Consider the following 23,879-nt stretch of genomic DNA (forward strand, 5'->3'; position numbering starts at 1 on the left):
CATTCTTTGCAATGTACTCCTTGATTAATACTTCCAATGAAGTGATTGGATCCTGACTGATATGCTTTTGCCCTTGACTTTGTTGATGAAAACCAGGTGGCTGTGGTTGTGTGTTTCTACTTAGTCCATTCAATGTTGGAGCATTTCGATTCTGATTGCTCCATGAGAAATTAGGGTGTTATTTCCAACATGGGTTGTAAGTATTTGAATATGGGTTGGTTCTGAGGTTGTCGATTAAAGTTACCCACATAATTTACTGAGGCTGGATTTCAAGGCAATTATCGAAATCATGATCTTCACCACAATAGACACAAGAAAGTTCACTAACTTGCTTTACTGTCGCTGGAGAAGCTGTCATGGCTTTTACCATGTTAGTCAATAAAGTTACTTGAGCTGATAAGGCTGTAATTGCATCAATGCTATGTACCCCTGCTGATCCTTTTGCTACTAGTTGCCTAGCTGAAAGCCACTGGTAGTTATTATTGGCAATTCTCTCCAAAATCTCATAAGCTTCAGTGTAGGATTTGGATAATAGAGCTCCATTTGCTGAAGCATCCACCATTAACATTGTACTCGAATTCAACCCATTGTAGAAAGTTTCCAATTGAATGCAACAAGGAATACCATGATGAGGACACCTTCTGAGCAATTCCTTGAACCTTTCCCAAGCCTTGTACAAACTTTCATCTTCAATTTGATGGAAGGAGATAATCTAATTCCGTAATTTCGCATTCTTTGTCGGTAGGAAATATTTCATTATGAATTTATCAGCCAATTAATTCCATGTAGTGATGGAATCAGATGGTAATTAATTTAACCATGCTCTTACTCGATCCCTTAAGGAATAAGGAAAAAGCCTCAGCCTTAAGGCATCTTGCGTTGCTCCAGCAATTTTGAAAGCATCACTTACTTCCAAGAACAATTTAAGATGGAGATGAGGATCTTCATTTGGCAATTCATTGAATTGCCCAACTGTTTGCAACATTTGAAACATCACTGGTTTTAACTCAAAGTTGGCAGCATCTACTTCAGGTCTGATGATGCCAGGATGGACAACTTGAGGAGTTAGCACAGCATAACCTCGTATAGCTCGGTCCATGTCGTCTGCCATGTAAATAATATTGTTATTTCCTAGCTATCTCCCGTTAGCATATTCATTCCACTCTTCTTGAATGTTTGCTGGCTGTAAAGGTCCATGAGGGTTTAAATTTCCCTCATCTTGCAAGTTATTCATGCCTGAAGCAGTCTTTGAATTTCTTTGTTCTCTTCGCAATCTCCTAATAGTCCTTTCAATCTCAGGATCGACTTGGAATACCTCATATTTATTTTTGTGCATGCACGTACTGATCTGCCAATCAATAGAATTAATTGAGTTAAGTTTGGTGCTATCGCAATTTACTTCACACTCCAAAAATAAACAATCAATCCCCGGCAACGACGCCAAAAACTTGTTGGTTGATTTATATAATCAATTATTATCAATGCCAATGTGCAAGTATACACAACAAGTAATAAAATGATAAGTGTTCAAGATCATCTCCACAGGGATTGATGTTACTCAAAATGCTAAAACAATCACAATAATGCACGTCAACTAAAGACCGAAATAAACAATTGCCAAATAATTCTATCGTAAATAATAATTGTGAGAGATGGGAATTAAAGCAATATCGAAATAAAATAAACTTAATTAAATTTGTCCAAGGTTCAATTGAGAATATAGTAGTTGAATGATCAAATTCTCCTAATGGGGTGACTGTTGATTACCAAATTAGCACTGGTTGTTATGATAAGTGCTGCAGCACTAGGTAGAACAAATCTGCATCCGCAGCTATCGCATGTTGGATATCTCATACCTTTAAATCTACTAACAATGACCAGTTGCTCATAAATTTAATGTATGGCTTTATGATCTTTAATCTCTCTACCCTACAAGGTGAACACTTATGTCTAGGATATCACAAATCTTAATTTCAAGCATTGCCCTTATGGGATTTAAGATAACCTAATCCAGGAAACTCAATTTAAAAACAAGTAATACTCTAATAATGTCCGCTAAGACATGCCCTTTTGCTGCTCTATCTTAACTGAAACTATTAAATGGGTGGTCAACCGAAATAACAATTATATCATAAAAACTATTAGAGTATAATGCTACAGCATTATCATAACATCATATAAAAACAGTCAAGAACCCATTGGATTATTTGTCACTCAACTACAAGTAAATTCAGTTTATATTCTGAATGAGAAAAATAAACATAAATATACTAATCGCAGAATACATCCAATCAATCAAAGGAAGAAAGATAATATGAGTTGAGCACGATGAAAGTCTAAGGATCCTCGTCGGTGCTTCAATGATGCCGAATAGCCCTCTTTAATCTTGATCTTCTTCTTGCCTTTTTTATTGTTTTTTAATGTTAATTCCACCACTGCTTTTATGCGGTGCATGTCTTCTTGCTATATTTGCAAATTAGGTTTTCCAAACCAACGCCCATGCGCGTGCCTGTGTTTTAATTAGGAAACATGCAAACTGTAATTTAATTGCTGACCCGCGCCTATATTTTCTCCCGCATTTCTCCCAGATTGCTGCAGCATTGGTTGGCTGGTTGCTCTAACATCCGCAACAGCACTTGTGTCATTTCCGATTGTGCTTTCCTTCTTTTGTGATCATTTTCTTTCCTCCTCTTTCTCATCTAATGTCTCTGTATCCTTTTATGAATTTAAAACCTACAAATTAAAACCTGTTTTTAGCACAAATTACTATGATTCAAGTAAAACTTGTTAAGACTCAACTAAAATGAATGTTTATGCAAAAGTTCACCAAAATGTAATCAAAATACATTATTTGCTTTCTAAATGGCCTTTATTCAAGTCTAGAATAGATGTAATAACTCTCATTTCCTAGAGTTATCATCTGTCTCACATAAACCCATTAGTTTTATGTGAGACAGGCACATGTCCCACAGCCTATCTCACTTGTTTTCACTGGTTTTATGTGAGACAGACACCTGTCCCATTGCCTGTCTCACTTGTTCCCATTGGTTTTATGTGAGACATGCACCTGTCCCACTATCGGTCTAATTAAATTTAAGTTATTTTCTTAAAGTCATAACTTGGGCTACATGTGTTCGTTTTAGGCGTATAATATATCGTTTCGAAACTTACAACAAGACAAATCAAATTTAAAATCATATACTTTATTTCATCCATATAAATGCAGTGCATATTCACTTTACCATATTTTGTAGCGTGTAATCTCATATCTTTTTTTTTTTAATTTTTAGGTTTAATGGATTCCGTTGTGCTTCAATCATATTATGACGGTTGGTCGGAGACATTAACAGATGGGCATACGGAGTAATGAATACCAAGAATACAACATTTTTAGTTCGGAAAAATTGTACATTTGAGTAATTTCTGGCAAAGGTGTATGAAGTTTTACAGATAAATCCTAACGAATATAGTATGACGATAAAGACAACTTTGAGGTCTAGTAACACAATGTATCGTGCATGTTCACTACAAATGGACATATTTAATGATGAAATGGTTAAGGTTGTATTGTACACGGCCTATGATGTGGTCAATTATGGATTCATCCCTATATTTGTCACTACATCTCCTCGAGTTCCGGCCGACAATCCTGAGCCACTTGTGGAAAGTGAAACTTCGTTTAGAGTAAACGAGTTTGTCCCCAATATTGAAGAAGAGGTGTTACCATAGTAAATGTCGTTCCAACAACGTTACTCTCCACTCAAAGAAAACAATGATACCATTGATGAGAACGGCATTACGTTAGCAGTTGTTGAAAAAGGGTTGTTACCTTTAGGGACATTGTTCAGGCAACATTACTCTCCATTTCACAATAATGATTTCCGCGGTTACGATGATCTTGCTAATGACACTAACAACACAAAAGCTGATAATGCTGGTTTGGAACCGTTCAATAGCATGCAAGGTATGAACTCTAATACTAAAGTTGATGATAAGGGCATTGGTCATTTTGATATTCCTATCAATGATGAGGATGGGCATTAGTATGATATTCCTATTAATAATAGAGAAAACTAACCTATTCCTTCAATGGCCTGTTCGAGGAGGAGGACAACAGTTAATCCCCTTGTGAGTCTTGCTCTAATTTTGCCTTCAAACTTGGTTGTTCCAGACTTAGTTAGAAGCTATAATTCTGCTGACATTGGTGTGGGTAAGTTGTTCGTTGAGAACAATGAGTTAATACCGGAACTACGTAAAGTGGCCTTGCGAGACAAGTTTGATTCCAAGATTGCACGGTCTACAATGACACGCTTTAAGGCCCACTGTTCTTCGGAATCATGTAAATGGCGTCTTCGCGCAATGAGAGGTTCGAATGAGCAAAATGGTCCTTGGGTAGTGAGAATAGTTGACAATGTTCACACGTGCTCTAATGAGGTATTGCCTAGTGGTCTCCGTCAAGTAAGGAGTCAGGTTGTTGGTCATCTTATCACGGATAAATTTATTCAGGACAAACGGATATACACGTCAAATGACATTAGAGCAGACATGCAGTAATGATACGGTGTCCAGTTAACATATCAGCAAACATATCAGGCTAAAGAAGTCGGTCTTGAAATAGTACGAGGGAACCTTACACGCCGAATAATCATTACAGAACTTTTTCCTTGCCTATTATCATGAAATAAGAAAGCAATGAGAAAGTGTTGTCGTTGAGGTATGAATAGACTTCACCGAAGTTTATATTCGAAGAAGCCATGGGCTTCCATCGCACGATTCGAGGACTCATTCCCTTAATTTTCACTGCCTATTGTAATGGTAGTCCTTTAATCGCTTCAAAAATCCATGCCTTCAATAAGGAAAGATATAAAGTCAAAAAACGTTTCATTATAATAAAGCTGAGTTATAAAAAAAAAAATTCTTCACTCACATGCACTGCAGACATAAAGCCATAAATATTGTATTTTTCAATTTTATGCGAGGGATTTTGTGTGCATTCCTTCTTAAATTTATTGGCTTTGTTGTTCAATGCATTATCAAGGCTTTCATATATTGTTTCCTATGACAAACGACCCCATAGACGACTTCGAAAGTGATTTATGTCATCTACCTCGTTAAGTAAATTGAAATTGATTTGATAATGATCTTTTCTTTCATTTAGTACTCTATCAGCAAAGTAAAACAGGGCAATTTTTAGCGCATCAGTGTCATGCATAGCCCTGAAGTCTAAGTCCATAAATCTTTGCTCGACCTGGTCAAGATTTATCTCGCGAAACCTGCCGACAAAATACTTCTTAAGTAACCTATGCATTGTTTTATGCTTTGTCAACACGACATCTTCGCCATAGCAAAGTCTCGTTACTAGGCACCACTCTCCAATCGATAGCCGTATCAAATGGTCGCCAACTTGAAATCATAACTCATCTTTGTCATTTCCAGTGCCATAGGACACTTGCCGAAACAATATATTATGGACAATTACGCCACTTAACGGATAACTTTAGCACTGGAGGAAATGCCCAAATATATCATCTTTGAATAGTTTCAACTGCTGCTTTGTGAATTTTTTCCGGATGGCATTAACAATGACATCTAATTTGCACATACTGTGATACGCCCGGGAAAGTGATGGCCGTAAGGTATCTTCATCATTCTCGGTTCTTTCCTCGGTCCAGGTGCTGTTGTCACACCAAGAGGTGTTGCCTCCTGGTGCGACGGGCACTAAGCGCGCGGCCTGTCGCGCATGAGATGCACTCAAGCTAGCATACAGCTCGTGCACACAGGCTAGTGTGCGCACGTAGCGTGCGAGATGGACCTGTCGCACGCGAGATGCACGCAACAGCTGCATCCTGCGCGCACAGATGGGCCTGCGGCACGCGAGATACACGTAACAGGCCCATCCGCGCGTGCAGCGTATGTTGTGAAAATTTTAATATACTCACAAGCGCACGAATCTAGAGATAGAATAGTGGTAACGAGGTCGATCCCACATGGATTGTTATAAATTAAAAAGTCTAATTTAAATCTAAAACCTAGTTGAGCAATTTGAATTTTTAAAAGAAATTAAACTTATTAAACTAAGAAAACAATTAAAGCAAATGAGAAATCAATAAGACAAAAATTACCAAGGTTTCGGAATCCACCACTATTCAATTAGTAATTATTTAAATATTAGGGTTATTATCATTTTACTACTTAAAGAATTGACAAATATCAAATGACTACAACAATTATTGTTAGTTGACTAACAAAATACCAATTTTACCCTTCATGATTAAAAAAATAATAAGATAAATTTTGTAATTCATATATCATAATTCTAGCAAAAAAAATTATATTGATATTTTATATCCATTTTAATAAATATATTACAAATTTATTTTGAAAATAAGCTTCAAATTTTTTTTTAATCATGAAGGGTGAAATTGTTATTTTGTTATTCAACTAACTGGTTAACTAACGGTCAACTAATAGTTGTAACGAAAAAGTAATAAAATGATATTTTTTATAAAAATATAGTAGTAAAATGATAGGAGATAATAATTGTTATAGTAATTTGATATTTAGTAATTCTTGAAGTAGTAAAATGATAATAACCCTAAATATTAATTAATCCCCAATTTTAGAGTAACAACTCGAAATCAATCTATGTCATATCATAAATATAACAATTAAGCCCAATTAAAATTAATCTTGTGTAGGATCTTTTTCTGCTTAATAGTATGATATCTAAGTATCCCATGTAAACATATTGAATAACAAAGAGTCAAAGTTTTCCTAAGTACTCTATGTAAACAATTTAATAAAAGACATAGAATCAAAGATAATCATGCATAAACTTTACAGATCCAAGCATAGATTTAATCGAATATTAATCCTAACAATCAATAATGCATGACAGAATTAATGAAAAGATTTTAATAATATCCAATTAATCATGTGAAGTAAAAATCATAATCATCAAAGAACATATATAAGGAATTAAATAAATAAGAGAATTATTTCATTAAATAGGGTTTTATCATTAACCTCAGTATAAGAAAATTAACTAGACATACTTGAATAGAGAGCAACACAAGAAATAAAATTAGCCATGGAAGCCGAACTACTGCAGCTGCCGAATACTCTCTGTCTTGCGGCTGCTCTTTTTTTTTTCCTCTCTTGCGGTTGTCCTCTAATTCTTTTTATATTGTAACGCCACCACAAAATCCTCAAGTCAAAAGGATTTTCAAACAAGCCAAGCACACCCAACTTTAAGCCCATGCACATGAAGCACACTTGAAATTAATGGTCAATGCTTTTCCAACTATTCACGTGAGATGCACAAGCCAATTATTCTCCTTTAAGCATCCTTTTTCCTCTTTTCTTTTATTCTTCACAAGCGGCAATTATTTCCATAAACTCTAATTTGTGTCCTTTTTAAGCCCCCTTTCATGAATTGCTTCCACAAATTAATTTGATCTTCAATATTGTCCAATTATTATTCCTTATGCATTTTTCATCCATAATCTCCAATTAATCCCCTAATCAATAAAATAACTCAATTAATTAAAAGAAACAAATAAAAATAACTAGCAATTATATAATTAAGGGTAAAATATTTGTATAAATTATGTTCATCAGCATACGCGAGCCAGCCTGCACGCGCGAGTTGCGTGCCAGCCTGCACGCATCTCGCGCGCCAGCCTTCCCTTTCCCACGTGCATCTCACCCACCACCGCCATTAAACACCAACAACAGCCCAAAGACTCAATCCATCACCAACGCAACCAACACAGCACAACAACAACAACAAAACACAACCAGTCAGGTTTTTAATAACTCACCTAGGGTTTTCAATTTTAGTCTTTGATTTTGGAACCTTCGAAGATTTTGAACGTGATATAGCTTATTTCAGTCGCCGAAAACTGCCTCCGCTGTCGATCTACGCCACTAACGATGTGTACGGGATTCCGGTGATGAGATTTTGGTGAGAGGGGGAGGAATTGGGCTTAAGAGAAATGTGAGAGTGATGAGGGTAGTTTGGTCCTCAATTTTGGGATTTGACTAATGTTGATTGAAAAAACTTTGGGGGATTAAAGTTGAAAAACGCAAAAGTTTTGTGGCCATTTATGTAAATTTCCCATTGAATAACAAATAGAAAATTTTAAGCCATAGTCTTAGTTAACACAAATGGATGCAATAATAAGCAAGATTAGGATACTTAACGGCCTGGCATATAATTCATGGCCATCTTGATCAGATCCAGGGAATTTTTGGTTAGATGTTGAGCCACAATCATTGTCACTGTAGTCGACTTGAGGGTTTGGACCGACATAATCTTTGCGGAGTTTTCTTATCATCACGACCAACACGAGAATAAAAGGTTATTATTAGGAATACGAGGACGAGAAGGGAAGCATTGGAAGCTGAGGAGATTTTCTTAATTGTGATGAGAAATAGATTTGGCTAATTAAATAAGGGTGATAATACAGCCACAAACTTTTGTATAAATTTATCTTGTACAAACTGACACTACTAGAAAAATGGGCTACCATGACAGAGAATATTTGTCATCCGACCCCTCTTATGACAGAGTTTCCATCTATCATTGTAGCCCCTCTCACATATCTATGACAACATTTTATCTATCACATGTTCCTATGACATTGTATATCTATCACGCATATGTCGCGAACCAAACGACGTCGTTTTGCAAGGCTTTTGAGAATTAATTGGAAATTTTAGCAGGTAATTTAAATTATATTGAATTTGGTGGGCTTTTTCAAAATCTTTCATATATTAATGATTCACATTCTCTGTCATGAGATTTAAGGTTTAAAAAAATAAAATTATTATTTTTAATTTTGAAATTATAATAATACTAATTAATATTATTTAAATTCCAGAATTTTGAAATAGAAATAACAAAAGCCACATTTTAAAATTTGAATTAACTAAAATTAAAAATTACGTTCAAATTCATAAAAACTATCAAATACCGAATATCACCATATACTAAAAATTTCAATTACTTGAAACTTCCAACAAATAGTATCATCAAAATACATGGTGAATCAAATCCGTAAGAATAGCTCATAAATTCTCTACAATATTCAATCACTACCCCATCATTAGAAAAACAATTAATTCGTAAAAAGAACACTGATAATAAATTTCCAAGAGCCACCAACATCACCTGAAACACATATTACATTTAGATGAGTGCTAGAAGAATATATATTAGTGTATTGGCCACTTACAATTAACCCAATTCATGATAAAGTATTTTTCCAAGATTACAAATTAATTAACGCACAACATTTAACAACACAAAACCTCAGTTACATAATTAAATAAAATCCATCAAAATTCGATCCTCTTCTCTTGATTTCCCCTATTCTCCTAAAGTTTCACCATCCTTTTCTTTATTTCTACTCTTTTTTTTAATCTTCTCTTTATTCTTCTTCCACTGCATTTGTTCAAATTTGTTTATCAATCTAAGTTCTAAACACATATATTACACTGAGACTCCAAGCAACGCAAATCCATTTAACTTGTTCATTAGGGCAAGACAATCTTGGCTAAGAAGCAACATGTGGAAGTATTTCAAAATGACTAGAGAAAGACTTGCTCTAGAACTATGAAAATTAACATATAAAAAGAAATAGAAAAACACTAAATAAACAAACCACCCAAAGATTTCATCACATAAAGCAAGGGAAAATTATGTGTGATTTCATCACATGAAGCAAGGGAAAAATTATTATCACATCCCACTTCACAAAACTCATTACATACCTTACCTCAAGGCATTACCTCAAGAACAAATACTCTGAAAAATCACGGATATCATTTGGCCTGGAATGATCAGCAGAAAACAAAAACGTTAACAAAGTGCTGCAGCAACGATATCAGAACAATTTCAAACTTAGAAAGATTCTCACTTGGGGAGTCCAATATTCTCATCAAACCTTCGACTTTTATAAAATTTCAACAGATGGAGCAAACCAACTCAATCAATTTCCAGTAAAATAGTGCGTATATATCATATATCAATATTGAAAACTGGTAAGTGCAACATGGTCCACAAACCAAAACATTTCCAACTAATAAAGCACAATACGTGATAAATCAAATAAAAAAAATATCTTCCAAAAAGTTCAACATGTCAATTAAGAGAAAAATTATAGGATTCATATCAGTGCATCCATAAATGGCCTAGTTTCTCTATCAAGAAGTTAGTCATAAGCACAAGTCAAAATAAATCATTTCACTGAAATGCTAGAAGACCAAGCAAATAAGCACAATCACCACCACACAAAGCATTTGCATTTCCAAAAATGTAGTTCACAAAGATTTTACAGAAGATATCTTTCTAATAGAAAAACACAAGCACCAATCAATTGTAATGGGTTTGAGAAATACCAAAGTAGTTTTCACAGTTGAAGAATAGTCTCTCACAAAAATTCACTTTATACAAACACCTCTGGTGAATAGATTTTGCATACATTTTGGTGGACCTACCATGTGCTCAATATATTTAATAAATAAAGGTGAGAATAATAACAATACCTTAGATGTTGTATTAGCTAAGGCAAACTTTGCTTCAATCCGAACTCTCCAAAAGGCCTAGAAACAACAGAAAAATTCCTTAATTGTATTTCATTAAGAGTAAGTCAAATCAAAATCACATATACCTCTAAATTTGGTTAACTTGTCACTAAGGAAATTATTAGTGTGCCAACAAAATTGAAAGAAAGACGGGGCAGAATGTCTAAACTGCTGTAATTGCTCGTGCCTGAGCAACAACATCTCCATTCTTCTCTAACTGATTTATCTGATAAATCATAACAGTCATGTAAGATTGTTATCAATTAATTAAGTAAACAATGTTAAAAGTTTGTATCGCCACCATCTACTCAATAAAGAACAATGAAGAAGTAAAAACAGAGAAGCCATCACTCCACACTGAAAAAATTTCTCTCACTTTCTCGCCAGCCAAACACTCATTTTCCTCTCTCAAAACCTCGTCTTACCACTCAAAACCCACTAAATTTCAGCTCAAATTCTGCCAAAATTTTACCCTAATTTGAAGATGTAGTAGCTAACTCGCTGTCTTTCTCACGTCACCAACTCCTCGTAGTACAATCTTCTCCGATCCAACTCCACGTAAATAGCACGCTGCCACTCGCGTGTCACGGAATCGTTCCACGAAGGCCATAAAGCGGAGTCATTGACACGTTAGTCCACGAACTCGAAGTCAGTCCTATAAGGCCATGGAGAGGCTTTATTTTTTTTTCCTTTTTTTGGCATAATTTTAGGAATTTTGATAAATTTATGGTGATTGTTGTCTCTTCAAAAAAATAAAAGAACTAATCACTTACCTCTCCCGAAAGAAGTCAGTAACAGTGGCTCGAACTTGAAGAAGATCAAGCTATAAAAGGGAAATGGGAATAGCCAGCAAGCTGTGGAGTGGGGATGAAGATGACGACAAAGACGAACAACAGCAATTTGTTGTCGGCAAGTGTGATGGTGTATTTTTGTGTGATTCGGTTTGGATGTAGAAATTAGGGTTTTCTATGTGAAGTTCAAAGGAGTGTCCAACACTTAGAATTTTTTTTAAAAGGCTTCAAGACACGGTGTTGTTTAATGCCCAGATTGGCCAATCTTAAACTCACCATTTCATAACTATATAATATGCTATCATGTGTAAGTGACAGATAAAGAAACTATCACAAATCTATCATGCCTTATTGATATATGAAAATTCTATCACATATGTGTCATATTTTTGTGATAAATGACTAATTTTCTAATATCTATCAAAATTCTGTCATAGTAGCCTGTTTTTCTAGTAGTGTGACATGCCATTAGTTCATTAGTTGAATGAAAATATAAAATAATAAAAACAAATCACATGGGGTAAGTGATATTTAATTCAAACAATCTTATCATGCCACATCAGTTTATACCAAATAAGTTTGTAGAAGAGTTTGTGACTATATCATTACTCATTACTCATTAAATAATTTGTGTCTATGATATCCTATCAACTTGTGCCTAATAATTTAATTAATTTACTTCTTTCATATTACATTTACTCCTAATGATAAATATATAAAGTATTCTTTTTCTTCTTTTTTCTTTTTTTAATTACGAGCATGTAATGCATATAAAAAAACATATTTTTTAAATTCTGCAGCTGTAAATGTAATCGGCCACTTATGCCAGAGTGTGGCTTGTTCTAAGTATCTTTTATTTTCCATTTATATTATTAAGCTAGAGTGTTCTAAGCATCTTTTATTTTCCATTTATATTGTAGCAACTTCCTGATTATTATAATAACTTTTTTTTTTCAATCCATAGAATGTAAAAAGCTCCTGAGAATAAGAACCTAACTTAAGAAGTGAAGGTTGCCTCAAGCTTATTACTTTGTAAGCTAATCAGACACTTGCTTGGATCCATTAATCCACAAGGGAAAGATTCGTGCCCTTATATTCTGTTCATATGTTCTCTTGTGAACTATTCAACTTGGAAATCATTGGACATCGTTAGATACTGGGTAAAGCTAATGTAATTTGGGATTAGAGATTCCTCTCCTACTATTTTCTCTTCTAGTCATTCTATCACAAATGACATTATACTCATATAACCGACATGTCATATGCTTATAACTGATATGTCATATATATAATTTTTATTAAAACTACTTATCATACATTTCTACAAACCCAGATTTCGAGACCTTTAGGATCTCCATTGGAATTTTTAAATGTCCCAAATCCTATCCTTAATGTGTCGGATCATGAGTTCTGGTATGTTGTAATTAACGATGTATAAGTTTTGTTTTTAGATTATCCTATCTTTATATTGATGTTAAATAATGAATTGCAGCGGTTTTTTATATTGCAAGCTATCAACCTGTGCCTCGAGAACAACAATTGACTACTTGCATTTTAAAATTATACTGATAAATATATAATGTCTTCTGTTTTTTCCCCCTCTTTTCGAATTATGAAAATGTATAATGTAAGTAAAAGCATACTCTTATACATGTATGTGAGTGTGTCATGGTAGTAACATATATTGGAAAACAAAATTGAAAAAATTAAGAAGTTTACTAATTAATGGCCAAACACCTAATTAGGGGTTACAGTGAGCCTTATCCTTGAAGATGAAGTGTATGTTAGTTACACATACGATAACATATATATGTCATTTAGATTGGTCTCTTTGTTTAATCCATGTCATGTGAAAAGATAGTGTAGACCCACTCGTAAAGGCCAATCCTTTTACCTAGCCCTTGTCATATGGTAAGGTAGGTTAGTCATTTTCATAAGATAGTGTGACCCTACTTGTAAATGCCATATAGAGGCTCAATGGTCTAATTAATACTCAAAACTAGCTTAAGAGTTAAGAATTATCCCAATCGTATGTTATTAGGCCAATAATTATTTAAAGTTGATGTGCCAAGGCACCTAAAGGCTTTTGTATAAATTCAGTGAATTCCTAAATAAAAAATGATAATATCATGAGCTTTTAGCATAAAATCTTCATTTTGACCCCTGCACATTCTCTCACAATTTTTAAACTTTGAAGAAAATTATCGTTTAAATTATATGGCTCCCTAACATTAATTTTGATAGCAAATTACAGCTTTACAATTATTAATTTCTTATTAAAAATTTTCTTTCTCTCTCCTTATTTAGAAACAAGTGAACTCACCTTTTAAACTCTATAATAAGTTTTGAAAGTTTTATGTTATAATATGGCCCCTGCAGAACTTGAGCTCCACCCTTGCGGCTGGTAATACTTTAAAATACAATCAACCATATAAAAAACGTTCGTACTTTTGTTAAGAGAATTTGCAAACATACAACAATAAATTTATCATGATTTTATTAACTGAATAAAGAGTACAATAAACAATTGGCTAATTAGAATTTCATGAAGGAAGGAATAGATAATTCCTCCGTTGAAATATAAAACAATTAAGAATAATTGAAAGAAATTCTTGGGCAACTGATTATCAGTTGACAAGATTGCAAACTCTTCGAATTTGTCCGGCAGTGCCAGTTAGAGGACTGATATCTGCCATCTTGATCATAGCAGCTGCAAAATCAGACTTAAATTTTGAACGATTTTTGCTATATTCATCAACAATTGAGTCAGTGGATCCGCCACTAAAGAGAACTTGGTCTGATGCAAGAAGTCCTTTCTTCTGAACGAGATTCTTAAAGTAATTGTTATCAAAAGAATCGGGTGTCACCAAATCAAGTGGTGATAGGTTGCTGTCACCACCACTAGCCGGACACTCACGTCTTCGAGTGCTTGCAAATCCGGCGTCAATATCGCTTTGATTGCTATAAATCCTATCACGGAAAAGTGCACATTGCGCTTGGCCGATTGTATGAGCTCCTGAATTTCAAACGAAGCAATTAATTAATATCAATTTGATTATTTAGTAATAATTAAATAAGAAATGTTATTTTATATATATATATTATGATATATTATTTTATATACACATAATGAGATGAAGATATATATACTGAGAGAGAGAGGTACCTGAAAGGGCAACCAAGTCTCTTGCGCTAAAGCCCTTGGTAGCGAAGGTGGAAATAAGTTTGTCCAATCCATCTGTAAAGCTAGGGAGATTTTCAGCTAAGCTTCTGCTTGCAGTAGTTGAGTCTCTTCTACCAAGCTTAACTGTCCATGATGGTCCACCAACCTGTAATTAAAATTTTCAAATTAATTAATTAACCGAAAGTAACGATGAATTATATATTAAGATTAATAATACCGAACTGCATCGGTTTATCACTATTTCTATTAGCACTATGTCTCTTATAGTAATTTTCTTATAGAAAATTAATGATGATTTACTCACAGCAAAAGAAGCATCACGGGCTGCAACAGCAACGATATCAGCGCATGAAACAACTCCTGGGCAAACACTCTCCAGTTGAGACTTGACGCTGTCTATAACTTCGAATCCTCTAACTGATTTAAAATTTGGAAGTGCATTTTTCTCGCTGTCAATGGAGGAGGAATCGTCCAACAAAATGGACGCGTCACAACCTTGAACGAAGCAATCGTGAAAATGGAGGCGAAGGAGGGACGCCGCCATCCTACGCTCTCCTGAAACAGCATTTCTAATGCCTGTTCGGATTGTTTTGAGGGCACGAGGGCATGTGGCATCATAGAATGTTGGTGAGAGTTGTGCTTCACATTGTGTAGAGATGATCAACAACAATATGGAGACAAATATTATTTGAGAAAGGGAAGCCATATTATTAGGCTGCTTAGTGCTTATTACAAGTAACTATGACGAATGAAATGGGATATTATCGGAGTGAGTGTTGAAAGATGAAGGAGAAGCTCAAACTTTGCATGGTATATATATAGTGCTAGCTACATCTCTCTGAAATTTATTATTTGTTTTTTGGATTCTGTCCATTAAGGCGGCTTCATGCATATACACATGATTGCTGCATGCTGTGTGTAGAGCAAATCAAACTTAGGCTCCGATGTATTAATTTTTGCATGGGAAATAAATTTGTGCCTTAACAATATTCTGTTCATATGTTTTCTCGTTAAGTATTCAACTTGGAAACTTATGAAAATCAATAATGCCAGGGATACAGCTAATAACTAATTAGTTGTAATTGCCTAATTTAAATAAAAATATTAATGTTGACCTTATTACACGCGTATCGTATAATTTACAAGATGTTGCGCTCAATTTATTTAATCTGTTAGTTTTATCTATACTTTAGTCAGCTTAATTAATGCTGAAAGATTGGGAGTCCAGTGCGAATTATTAGATCAACAAACCAAAAGACGTAAAATAACAAACACCTAATAACTAAAATTGGAAGTAAACATCAATTTGGAGGTCAACTATAGCATTTTTGTCTCCAGCTTAATCTCTGTGAATAATTTATTTTGTCATGAAGTTTTCTGTTGATATTTAATGTTTTTTTTTTTTACAGAAGTTATTATTTAACTTTATGGAAGTTTTTATGTTGGATTATAATCACTTAGGTATTTTATGTTTGGGGATGGATCAGAAACCCCTAAAATCACTAAATTTTAGTGAAATTTCAATGTGAGCGTTTTGTAATTAAAAAAAAAAAAAAACTCATGGGCATGGTCGGATTCATCGATCTTATTTCAAATTTAGTGCATATGTTTGTGTCAATATTGGCGCACATACGAAGGAATGGAAATATATATATATAAATATAAGTATAAGTAATACGACATAAAAAATTTCGCTCTATATAAAATACACATATTTAATAATAAAATAACTTTCTACTTCCAGTTAAAATGGTAAAAATGATAAAATAATAAAATAATTTTCTACTTCCATTTAAAATGATAAAAATGATAAATTATTCTTTTACTTAATTGGTATTCAAATGATATAAGTATAACTCAGATACCATATAAAAGCTTATAAGTCTAACTTAATCTAGAAGTCAACTCAAGACCTAAGAGTTGCCCAAAACTTACGTACTTATCTCAAGATTCATTCTTACCTGATATGGGATACATCATCTTTTACTTAGTCTTTATTACATGCTAAGATAGCGTAGGTCACTTTATGAGTCGAACTAATATAATATAAAAGCGCATAGATCTAACTAATACTCAAAAGTTAGTTTATCAAGAATTAAACATTATTTAAATCTTAAATTATTAGTCTAAGGTCAATTCTACGTGAATATGTGTGATTGTTCCCTCATTATGTTTGTGATATTTCATAATAAGTTTAGAAGATTTGAGAGCAAGGCAACAACCAAAACTTGTCATCTCAGCATGGATTTTTCCCTATCTTCGAGTTCAAGGATGAAGCGATGGGGTGTAAACGACTAGGCCACGAAGCTGCTATTCTTGTTTAGTCCCCAGTTATCCACTTATCCTTTAGAGTAATTGGCAATTGACTTTATCTTAGCTTAGCTTACATCTAAATCAGATGCAATCATTATACTTTAAAAAGAATTTAATTAACGTTTGACATGATGATCTTATTCAATCTGGGCGTGGCATATGCACGCAAATAATACGCAGTCTTTTACTTTAGCCAAACAAATAAACTAAGAAAAAAATAAAAGTCAAGAGACTCGGAACTTTCTAAAGTACAATGCAAACAACTTTTGGAATTTTCTTCTTGTTTTATGGGAATACTTTTTATTTTTTTTTTCCTAAGTCAAACTCAAATATAATCAAAAGTGAAGCAGGTAATAGGCTCAGAAAGGATCAACTAATGAATCGCCATGGTTTCTCAAATACATGCCATCAGCTTTTGCTTCTACAAGGATAAATGTCCATTAAGTTCTCATATCATAGATTAAATGTTCATTTAATCTTTATATTGTGAAAAATATTTCAAAGTATTCCTTCTATTAAATATACATTCTTATTCTTATTTTTTCTTTATTATTATAATAATATCTTCAAACAATCTTTTCATTATTTATATTAATATTGTTTACAAAATTTACCAAATTAATATAAAATTAATCTTAAAGGTAAAGTGATAACCAAAAATTTTACAGTAATTTTTATTTACTTTTACGATTAATTTGATAAATTAATCTTTTTTTTTAACGTCCCCAAGATTATTGCAAAAATATTTTTACGAAAGTTGAGAAAAAATAAGGGCAGAAGAGTAACATATTTAATAGGGATGGCAATGGGGAGGGGAGGGGAGGGGACCGATCTCCCCGTACCCATCCCCGATATTTTGCGTATGTCCCCGTCCCCATCAGAATTACTTGAGAGAATCCCCATCCCCTCCCCGAATAATAACAGGGGATCCCCGAGGGTCCCCGATCCCCGAATAACTAATACATTTTTTTTGTTTTCGATTTTGAGTTAATCATATTAAAATAAAAAATTCAAATAAAAGTAAAGTTCAAATATATCTTACATTAATATCTATTACAAAAGTCACATACATTAAATTAGTAAGTAACGCAACATGCAAGGGATACAAACTTCTTTTACAAACTATCATGAATAAATTAATAGTCTAATACAAAATTGTTACAAATAAAATCGAATTTAGATTCAAAATTAACTTTTTCAATGGTGGCGTGGGCACTTTATAAATGTGGACTATTTCCTTTACAACACAATAGTTAAATTGGAGCAAATCAAGAGCAAATATTAGATTAGATTAAATTAGATATTAAAATTGTGATTCGCTGTGGGCAATTATAACATCTAAAAATAAATAAAAAATAGATTTAAGTTTAAAATATTTAAAGAATATTAAAATTAAAAAAATGTTGGGATAATAGAATCTACTCGGTCTTTTTAATGTCTTAAATAAAAATTTAGGACTTTAATTAGTTAATTAGGCTTAAAAGTTTAATAATATAAATATTTTGATATTTTTTATTTTTACCAATATTTATAATTTTATAATTTATTTACTAGTAATTTTAAAAAATTAAAATAAAATTAAAAATTAAAATGGGGAAATGGGTAGGGGATGGGGATTCCACCTCATCCCCGTCCCCTCCCCGAATAAGAAATTGGATAAAAAAATTTCCCCGTCCCTTCCCCGAATAAGAAATTGGGTATGAAATTATCTCCATATCCTCCCCGAATGGGAAAAATCCCCGAGGGTACCCGTCCCCGTGGGAATTTTTGCCACCCTTATATTTAACAACAGAAGTGTTCAAAATACAAGGACTAAATTGACTTTAATTCAAAATGTAAAAACTAAATTAGTATTTGGCATTATTTAATTTAATACAGCTGTGTGGAAAATTTTGCCCACATCTACAAATACTTTTTTATCGGTCTCAAAGATGATTCCCATGCACATCAAGCAATCATGTCTCTACGCAAATAGTTTATTAATTAATTTGCTCTGAAGACTAGGACATCAACAAGCAAATAATGAAGATCAGCTGTATTTCGAAGGCAACTTGGAATTACAGGTCTAGGTTCTTTGTTGTTATTACCCGCGAATAGCCTCGCGCCTTCGTGGACCAAACCAAATCTGTAATATCACATAGTCAGCTAGCTACATAACACTAAAAATAATATGGGAGCCTTGAGCTCTTCTTTGCACCAGACGGGTTCTATTATCATTTTTAATATAGAAAAAATAGAAAATTTACAATAATATATTACTACTAATGTAAAACAAATGACTATTATTCAACTAAAACATAATAAATATAAAATTAAGATAAAATCAATGTTATAAATATAATCATATTTTTCATAATAAGCAATATCTTCATAGTATGCTTATTTATTAGTTTTTTGATCAAATAATATTCACCTTCACTAAGTTAATTGATTTTTCATGGTCTCAAGCCTATTAACGCATCAAGATTTTACTATATGTGTTCAAAATGTTATCCAACATCGGCTTTGAATAGTTATATAGAAGATTGGGACAATTCTTAACTTTTAAACTAACTTTTAAATATGAGTTAGATCCATGAGCTTTCATATGGTATTATTGAGCGAGCTCACACTACTTTACCACAAAAAAATGAATAGGCAAAATGGCCAGCCGACCTAAATTACCACATGACAAAGACCAGGCAGAAGTACTACCATCAACGAGTAGGCCATACCACCTTTCCACATGACAAGGACCATAAAAGTTACTACCCATAACATTTCACCTTAAGGGGTATTGCTTAATAAGTCCCCCTGAGTACGTGTTTGACCTTTATTTAATAAATTTCTCAAATTTTCAGCTTTTAAAAAAAATAAAAAAATAAAAGAGTTGCACCTCTAAAGTTAAGGGAAATAGTCATCATACCCTTAAGTTTTCCATAAACGTCACCAAGATTCCTTTTTAGTCCAAATGTCCTTTGAATATTGTAACAAAATAGAATTCACATCAAACTTTTTTAGTAAATACAAATGTAATATAAATAATTTAATCTGTCTAGTAGACTAATAATATTAAAATATTTTTTAATATTTAAAATAATTTTAAATTTTTAAATTATTATAGTTATTTTAATAATATATTTATACTTTTTATAAACTTTAGAAATAAATATTTGGGTTAACTAGAGTTTACAATTACTAAAATATTTCTTAAGTATTAATTATGTTAAAAGTATTTTACATAATATTCAAAATAATGTAACTTTTTGTACATTTATTTTAAAATTATGTTTCCAATTATTATAATTTTTTTTAATATCATATATTTGTCTAATAGATTACGGCAAATTGAAGTTATTTTTTTGCAAATATTCAAATTATTTTACAATGTATATATTATTATATATTTTAAATTATATTTCTATGTATTAAAAATATCGGAGTCAGTTTTTTGGGTTAATAGGGCCAAACGATATTGGTCAAAAGGAGATCTTATTGAAAACTTGTGGTTTGTGCGACCATTGTTTCAAAACTTGGTGTTGTAACTGTCCTTTTCTCGAAAAAGAACGTGTTACCACACACTATGTGTATGTAGATTATGCTTTTACATACATTATAATCCAAATATATATATATATATATATATATATATATATATATATATATATATATATATATATTTATTTATTTATTTATTTATTTATCCATCCATATTAATGTATATGAAAGTAGTAAATTAGTTCAATCATTTTAATTGTTGTTTTGGAGGCACAAGTTGATAGCATTTAATATAAGAAACCGCGGCAATTCAATTCAATTTTGAACTTTCGTACTTGTTATGTTTCAAGTCTCAGAGTACTACTCCACTTCACTTTTGAGTATAATTCGAGTTTGAGTTGCAAAAAAGTCTTCCCATAAAACATAAAGAAATTTCCAAAAGTTATTAATATTTTTAATTGACCTCTTTGAAGAATTGAGGTGGTAGGCACCTCTTCATGTCATTTTTAAGACTAAGGTCTAGTTTCAGTGGTAAAGAGCTGTTGGGGAAAAATCAGGTTTTTAAAATTTTTATAAAACCTTTTAAGGACCGCTCTCATATAATATATAGGAATACGTAATTCAGAAATCGTACCTTGAAAATCTGAGTTAGCTTTTTTTCTGCTGAAGTGATTTAGGCTCCTAGATCACGATCCGCCACCACCACTCTTGTTAGATCACGATCCGTCACCACCACGCTTGTTAGATCACGAACTGTCTCCAATGATCTTCCAGGTTATGACTCAGGTTCGATCTGCACTTGACGTGTGGGCGCCTTTATCACTACCAAAGCAACTAGCACGAGAAAATTTTTCTCTCAACAATGGAGAGAAAAATCTTTTTCTCTGATCCTGTATAAAGTGGCTTCTCTTTTTTTCTTTAGAGAAAATAAGCCTTATATATCTCTATTTAGTGAAAACCCTAGGCTCCAAATAATGCCCTAAATAAAACTCACGTTATTTTCTTTTTCAATAGGGGACCCACCTTGTAAAATAACATAAGGCCCCTTATACAAAAGCTAATTAAATGGAGCCTCCCACTAAATGATATATTTAAGCTTTTGACCCAAATAGCTAGTTATCTTACTTATTAGTCCAGTAGTGGTGCAGTCAATTAAATGAGCTAACCCGGGGATCATTTGGGAACATACAATAGTGGCTACAATAATTAGGCCTGTAATTAAACTAGTCCAATTATTTAATTCCAAATCTACTCCACTAAAAGATTGGAACTGACTTCCATAATTGTATGCTCGAATAATAATTCGTCCCAAGCCACATTGATTTCTTTACTGCACAATCCTTTGTACCACATCTTAATTAAATTGATATCTCAACTATCCAATCAATTTAATAACATCTTATTCCTTGATCCTTACTGGTTTTCTCTAATGATCATTTTCAACATACTAAATATGTTGACACACTCTGGCCAGAGAATTCTATGATCAAGTGCCGAAAACCTATCAAGAGATGTGTTGTACAAATTCTATATTGTTAATCCATAACTCCAATACTCATAATTGCTCCCACCAAGATACCGGGTAATCTTGACCACAAGGATGTGTCGTGCCCATTGGTAACTCAAATGGAATAACAATTACAATTATGAAATCATAATTAACTCAAGATTAAGATTACAGTAAAATCAATGCCTATGAGATTTAATAAGTCTGACAGTTATTACAAAGTTAATTAAATCTCACATGTGATCCTGTTCAATGTAGTCGTACTACATCAATAAATTCATACATGATTAAGACAAATCATTCAATGAATTTATTATAGTCTATACCTAAATAAAGTGCCCAACTTTATTTATCAACTGCGAACTAAATTTATTTAATCATAAGATAACTTGTATTTATGTCTTCTGTGAATCCACATGGTGATCACATAAATACATATAATATGATTAAATGGACTTTAATACAAATTTTAATGCAATTAAGATATTTGAATAAAATACCTCATTTATTTTATTAATCAGAAAAATTGTTTATTACAATTAAATAAACACATATGCTTTTAAAGAGCATATTTTCCCAACAAGAGCAATCTTCTTTTGCTAGGTTCGAGCCTCATTAGTTTGCATGCATTAAATCATTAAAACAAAAAATAGTGACCTTTTTTGGAGAGTATGATATTTTCTCAATCTGTTAATTATTTTAGGTATTTAGCGTAAAAGGATAATTAATCATGATTATGCCTTATTTTTAGATATCCAATGGTAATTTTATACTAGTGCACATGTCAAGTTCATTTTAAAATATGTATGAAGATTTCATTATATTTGTATTTTTTATTGGCTTAGTCGAGTGGTTTTTAAGTAATTTTATTTTTTAAGCATGCAATTACTCAACATAAATATAAGGATATATAATCCAAAATAAAAACTTATACATGTTAACAGTAACATACTAGAATTCAGGAAAATACTTAGGGATGACAAATATCCAATTGTGGATGGATATTAACCATCCACGTACAAATCCATAATTATTCATGATGGATATATCCATATCCATATCCTTCATTTAAAGCTGGACATGAATATGGATTTTATCTGTATGGATACGGATATCCATGGATATTTAATTTTTATTACACACAAAATAAGACAAAAAAATGAAATAAAAATAAAAATATGAAATAATCAAACCAATATCATATTCTAATATCAAATAAAAAATAATTAACATCTCAAATAACAAATATCAAAACTATAAATTCATTAAAAAAATTATAATACAAAATACAACTTAATTTCAAAGTAAATACAAAAAGTTCATTCTTCTAACAAGCCTTCTACAACTTATAAGCTTTCAATCTCTAGCTTCACCATCATCATTAATCTGCAAATTAAAACAAAGAATTAAACAAGTAAATAATTTGTATTATTTATGACCATAATAATTCATAATTGAGCATCAAAATGAGCATCAAGCACGAACCAGAAAAAGAAAAAAGTGAGAAAGACTACTTTTATGGACCATGAAACATCTAAAAAGGTTTAAAACGTGATGGAAACAAACAAACTAATGGGCACATGGGGGGAAGAGAAATTGTTCCCATTTTGGTTGGCTTCAAGTCAAGTTGAACACATTCTTACAATTGAAAAATTCAAGGTGAGACACTGTGAGAGCTTCCGAGAAAGAAGAGAAGCGAGGAGAGAGAAGAAAAAATAAAAACTAATAATGAAAACCCTACAAGTTAACAAAGCAAATAAACATAGGAAAACAAGGCAAATATTTACCATTATACATATATTTGTTTTACCAGAAACAAATGTTGTGAATTTTTTTTTTTTTAAGAAGAAGCACTGTCTGCTATACCTATCAATCAAAGAAAATGAATTAAACAAAATTCGAGGAGTGCAAGTGAAGAAAAAGAGAGAGACTTGAGTTACATACACATACGTCAAAAGAGAGAGAGATCTGAGTTGCAGGTTTGCCTCCACTTGTTCTTTTTCTTCAGTGATAGAGA

General features: G+C 32.5%; 1 protein-coding gene and 1 non-coding gene across 2 annotated transcripts; one reads left to right on the forward strand and one right to left on the reverse strand.

Moving 5' to 3' along the window:
• Positions 1 to 620: 620 nt before the first annotated feature.
• Positions 621 to 727, forward strand: LOC127899498 (small nucleolar RNA R71). The gene has a single exon (XR_008051375.1). It is a non-coding gene; the product is annotated as a small nucleolar RNA R71 (small nucleolar RNA).
• A 13,132-nt stretch (positions 728 to 13,859) lies between these two features.
• Positions 13,860 to 15,326, reverse strand: LOC102612242 (lignin-forming anionic peroxidase-like). The gene is made up of 3 exons (XM_052431782.1): positions 14,870 to 15,326; positions 14,548 to 14,710; positions 13,860 to 14,397 (listed from the first exon to the last, which is right to left on the reverse strand). The coding sequence occupies exons 1-3, from the start codon at positions 15,269 to 15,271 to the stop codon at positions 14,009 to 14,011; spliced, it is 954 nt and encodes a 317-aa protein (XP_052287742.1). The 5' UTR covers positions 15,272 to 15,326; the 3' UTR covers positions 13,860 to 14,008.
• Between the last annotated feature and the right edge of the window lie 8,553 nt (positions 15,327 to 23,879).

The sequence above is a fragment of the Citrus sinensis genome, chromosome 8, assembly GCF_022201045.2.
Source record: "Citrus sinensis cultivar Valencia sweet orange chromosome 8, DVS_A1.0, whole genome shotgun sequence".
Lineage (NCBI taxonomy): Eukaryota > Viridiplantae > Streptophyta > Magnoliopsida > Sapindales > Rutaceae > Citrus > Citrus sinensis.